The 5492-nt window shown below is 43.5% G+C and overlaps 1 protein-coding gene across 1 annotated transcript; it reads right to left on the reverse strand.

Moving 5' to 3' along the window:
• Positions 1 to 345: 345 nt before the first annotated feature.
• On the reverse strand, positions 346 to 3239 carry LOC120393195 (olfactory receptor 13H1-like). The gene is made up of 2 exons (XM_039517774.1): positions 3134 to 3239; positions 346 to 1338 (listed from the first exon to the last, which is right to left on the reverse strand). The coding sequence occupies exon 2, from the start codon at positions 1314 to 1316 to the stop codon at positions 384 to 386; it is 933 nt and encodes a 310-aa protein (XP_039373708.1). The 5' UTR covers positions 1317 to 1338; positions 3134 to 3239; the 3' UTR covers positions 346 to 383.
• Between the last annotated feature and the right edge of the window lie 2253 nt (positions 3240 to 5492).

The following is a 5492-nucleotide window of genomic DNA, read 5'->3' on the forward strand; positions in this document are numbered from 1 at the left end:
CCACAGAGAAGTATTTCCCCATGATTAACATTAGTGCTCAGGGGAAGACAGGTTAGTGTCAGACATAACATTTTGACACTTTTGCACCAAAAGATTCCCTGTTCTGAGAAAAATTTTTTTTGACTTTTTATTCCCATCTTCCTTAATTCTACTCACTTATAATTTACTACAGAAAGAGATGCGAGGTGAAACTTTAACAAATAAAGTCTGCCTCAGTCTGGGAAATTGGAATCCTTCCTTCACCATCCAACGTTGTTTAGGTCAGGAATCAGGTTCCTCTCCAACTCTCTATCCTGAGAGTCTCTACGTTGTTAAGTCAGGAGGCACAAGAAGAAAGCTCTGAAGCACACATGGGAGAAAGGAATCAAAGCTCTTGGAAGCTCTCAGCAATTCATTTTCGCTCCTGCCAACTTCCTCAGGGCCTCCTTCACATCCTTGTTTCTCAGGCTGTAGATCAGAGGGTTTAGAACCGGAGTGATTGCGCCGTAAAAGAAGGAAACGTACTTGTCCTGGTCCGCGGAAGATTTGGACTGAGGCCGCAGATACACAAAGATGGCTGCCCCGTAAAACAAGGCCACCACGGTGATGTGGGAGGCACAGGTGGAGAAGGCCTTGGTCCTGCCCTGGGTGGAGTGGATCCTCAGCACAGCCACAATGATGTGGACATAGGCCATGAGGATGAAGGAAAAGGGCCCCAGCAGGACCAGGACGCTGGTGCTGATCATCACGATTTGGTTGCTGCGGGTGTCCGAACAGGCCAGCTTCAGCATAGAGTGGAGCTCACAAGTAAAGTGGTTGATGGCGTTGGGCCCGCAAAAGCGAGGTTGCTTGGCCAGGAAATCAGAAAGGCACAGGAGGAAACTGCCACTCCACGACATGGCTGCCAGCTGGACGCAGACCCTGTTGCTCATGATGAGGGTATAGCGCAGAGGCTTGCAGATGGCGACCCAGCGGTCACAAGCCATCACAGCCAGCAGAAGGCACTCGGTTATCCCGAAGAAGCGTGAGATGTACATCTGAGCCAAGCACCTGCCCAGGGAGATGGAGGGTCTCTTGGAGAGGCAATGGACCATGAACTGAGGGACATTGATGGTGATATAGCAGATATCTAAGAAGGACAAGTTACTGAGGAAAAAGTACATGGGGGTGTGGAGTCGGAGGTCCACTCTGATGAGCAGGATCAGGAGAGTGTTTCCGATGAGGGTCAGTAGGTAGATTGCAAAAAGGAAGCCAAAGAGGGTGAACTTCACATGAGGGCCACCAGAAATTCCTACCAGGATGAATTCAGTCACCACAGAGTCATTGTCTCCTTCCATGGTACCACAGTCCAGGGCTCATCTGCCAAGAGACAGGAGGAGTGGTTACTACATTGAGGGCTAACAGGAGAGACATCATGCCATGCAAAGCCGGGCATCATGTGCAAATGGACGGTTTTCTACAATAGTCTACACAATGCTGTGCACAATACTGAAATGCACCGAATACAGTTGTTTATATTGCACTAGCACCTGAAATAAAACTACTTCAGATAGTTAAGTTCCAAGCAGACTGTGAAGAGCTACAAAAGGATCTCTCAAAAGTGGGTGATGGGGCAACAAAATGGCAGATGAAATTCAATGTTGATAAATGCAAAGCAAAGCACATTGGAAAACATAATCCCAACTATATATATAAAATGATGGGGTCTAAAGTAGCTGTTACCACTCAAGAAAGAACGAAGAGTAATGGTCTGAAGTTGCAGTGGGGGAGATTTAGGTTGGATATTAGGAAAAACTTTTTCACTAGGAGGGTGGTGAAGCACTGGAATGGGTTACCTAGGGAGGTGGTGGAATTTCCTTCCCTAGAGGTTTTTAAGGTCAGGCTGGGATGATTTAGTTGGGGATTGGTCTTGCTTTGAGCACAGGGTTGGACTGGATGACCCACTGAGGTCCCTTCCAACCCTGATATTCTATGATTCTATGTTTCTTTGATTTTGGAGTCATTGTGGATAGTTCTCTGAAAACATCCACTCAATGTGCAGCGGCAGTCACAAATGTTAACAAAAGGTTGGGAATCATTAAGAAAGGGATAGATCGGGGTCAACAACCTTTCGGAAGTGGTCTGCCGCATCTTCATTTATTCACTCTAATTTAAGGTTTCGCGTGCCAGTAATACATTTTAACATTTTTAGAAGGTCTCTTTCTATAAGTCTATAATATATAACTAAACTATTGTTGTATGTAAAGTAAATAAGGTTTTTAAAACATTTAAGAAGCTTCATGTAAAATTAAATTAAAATGCAGAGCCCCTAGACTGTTGGCCAGGACCCGGGTAGTGTGAGTGCCACTGAAAATCAGCTTGCGTGCCGCCTCCGGCACACGTGCCATAGGTTGCCTACCCATGGGATAGATAATAAGACAGAAAATATCATATTGCCTCTGTATAAATTCATGGTACACCCACATCTTGAATACTGTATGCAGATGTGGTCTCCCCATCTAAAAAAAGATACATTGGAATTGGAAAAGGTTCAGAAAAGAGCAACAAAAATTATTAGGGGTATGGAACGGCTGCCATACAAGGAGAGATTAATAAGACGGGGACTTTTCAGCTTGGAAAAGAGATGACTAAGGTGGGGATACGATAGAGGTCTATAAAATCATGACAGGTGTGGAGAAAGTAAATAAGGAAGTGCTATTTACTCCTTCTCATAACACAAGAACTAGGGGCCACCAAATGAAATGAATAGGCAGCAGGTCTAAAACAAACAGGAAGTATTTCTTCACCCAATGCACAGTCAACCTGTGGAACTCTTTGCCAGAGGATGTTGTGAAGGCCAAGATTATAACAGGGTTCAAAAAAGAACTAGATAGCTCCATCAATGGCTGTTAGCCAGGATGGACAGGGGTGGTGTCTCTAGCCTCTGTTTGCCAGAAGCTGGGAATGAACAACAGGATGGATCACTTGATGTTACCTGTTCATTCCCTCTGGGGCACCTGGCATTGGCCACTGTTGGGAGACAGGATACTGGGCTGGATGGACCTTTGGTCTGACCCAGTCTGTCCACTCTTATGTTCTTATGAGGCTCAAACCAAAATCACTTCCCGGAGGGTGCTAAGTGCTCTAGCAATAGTCTCTTTCCCATGCAACTTACCATGTAAATGGACAAGGGTTATTACAGCGGGAGGAAATCTTCCAGCTGAAAGTTTTTTGGGTGAAATGAAACAGATTCCAGGTGTCACCAAATTGCTGATGTCGGGGGCCGGGGGAGGGGAACTAAACCAAAACACCCTGAGAAAGTAAAAAAAAATTTTTTTACAATTTCCCCAAAGTGAAACAAATTTTCAATTTGGAATGACATTTTGGTTTGGAATTTCCTTTAATTTTATTAAAAATAACTAAAAATACATTCACGGATGCTTTGAATTGAAACTAAACATGTTGAGTTCCACCTGAAATGCAACTTGATTTTATTTTTTGATCCACCAAAAACTTCATAACGTTTCTTTTTCAGGTTGACCCAAACCTACATTTTTTAATAAAATTGGGACTGCCAGTGAATCAAAAAACTATCAGTGATTCACACAGCTGCTGCTATTCTTAGAATAGATTCTCAGTTTTACAAACATCAGTCTTACAAACAACCAACTTTACAAACTACTTTCCCTGATAGGGTTAAAAAAAAGAAATCACCTGACAAAAGTAATATTGATGAAAAATAGAGCAACGTCTTTTCACATTCTGATGCCATCACTTTGTTGGAAATTGTTTTGCAATGACTTGAAAGACAATAAGAAAGCACCATATGGCAATTGATACACCAGACCTGTGTCATTTTGAGATGTTCAATTTTATGATTTTTTTTAATGCTATGAACTCCTCAAACCCCGCTCAGTTAGTAAACCAAGGGGGTCTAATGTATTTTCATTTCACAGATGGATGAAAGAGGGACAGGGAGGTAAAGGGTCTTATCCAAGATCACACAACGGGGCCTACTGCAGATCTGGAAACTGAATCCATATCTCCAGAGTATTCATTTAACAGTTTAGCCACATGCCCATTCATGCTGCCCAGCTCCTGTTTTTAAAACCATTTGGATCTCGCTCCCCCACATAGCCTGACAATGATGCACATGTCTTAGTGCACATGGATTAGATTAGCTCTCTGGCAACATTTTCAAAAGTGTGTAAGCGACTTAGGAACTGATGTCATGCTTTCAAAACTTACTCAATTGCTTCGGACTCAATAGCGCTCAGGGTTTCTCTAAACACTGAGTTAAGCCTTGTCCACACGATGGGGTCTAAATTAACTGTTACCACTCGAGAGAGATCTTGGAGTCATTGTGGAGAGTTCTCTAAACACATCCACTCAATGTGCAGCAGCAGTCAAAAAAGCAAACAGCAGGTTGGGAATCATTAAGAAAGGGATAGATAATAGGACAGAAAATATCATGTTCCCTCCATATAAACACATGGTACGCCCACACCTTGAATATTGCGTGCAGGTGTGGTCGCCCCATCTCAAAAAAAGATGTATTGGAATTGGAAAAGGTTCAGAAAGGGGGAACAAAAATGATTAGGGGTATGAAATGGCTGCCATATGAGGAGAGATTAATAACACTGGGACTTTTCAGCTTGGAAAAGAGATGACTAAGGGGGGATATGATAGAGGTCTATAAAATCATGACTAGTGTGGAGAAAGCAAAAAAGGAAGTGTGATTTACTCCTTATCATATCACAAGAACTAAGGGCCACCAAATGAAATGAATAGGCAGCAGGTTTAAAACAAACAAAAGGAAGTCTTTCTTCATACAATGCACAGTCAACCTGTGGAACTCTTTGCCAGAGGATGTTGTGAAGGCCAAGACTATAATAGGGTTTCAAAAAGAACTAAGTAAATTCATGAAGGACAGGTCCATCAATGGCTATTAGCCAGGATGGGCAGGGGTGGTATCCCTAGCCTCTGTTTGCCAGAAGCTGGGAATGAGCGACGGGGGATGGATCACTTGATGATTCCCTGTTCTGTTCCTTCCCTCTGGGCACCTGGCACTGGCCACTGTCTGGAGGTAATGGGCTAGATGCACCTTTGGTCTGACCCACTACAGCTGCTCTTAAGTTTTACATTGAAAACATCATTATGGCATTCAGGGCTGTGAAAAATTTTGCAGCCTGCGCTCCACAGTTAGGTTGACCTAACCTCCGGTGTAGACACAACTACTTCTATGTAACAATTCTTCTGTCAAGATGGTATCACCTATGGAATAGATTAACTAAATCATCAGTAAAACTCTCTACCACTGGGAAGCATCCACGCTACGGCACTGCAGAGGGTTAATAATATAGCAGCCACAGAGTAGATACGGCCTCAGCGCACTGCCAGCTGGTGTGTAAATCTGCAGCCTGCTAGCTCGCCGTGCACTTACTGGCCACGCGGACCTGCCCCCACACACTAAAAGTTCCTAACTGCTACTTCAATATGTGAAAATACGCCAGAGAACTAATGTCAAAGATTCT

This window comes from Mauremys reevesii, unplaced genomic scaffold (assembly GCF_016161935.1).
Source record: "Mauremys reevesii isolate NIE-2019 unplaced genomic scaffold, ASM1616193v1 Contig16, whole genome shotgun sequence".
In the NCBI taxonomy this organism is placed as follows: Eukaryota; Metazoa; Chordata; order Testudines; family Geoemydidae; genus Mauremys; species Mauremys reevesii.

Bases quoted from the DNA above. Each gene is read 5' to 3' on its own strand.
- LOC120393195 (XM_039517774.1), bottom strand. From the start codon at position 1,316: ATGGAAGGAGACAATGACTCTGTGGTGACTGAATTCATCCTGGTAGGA.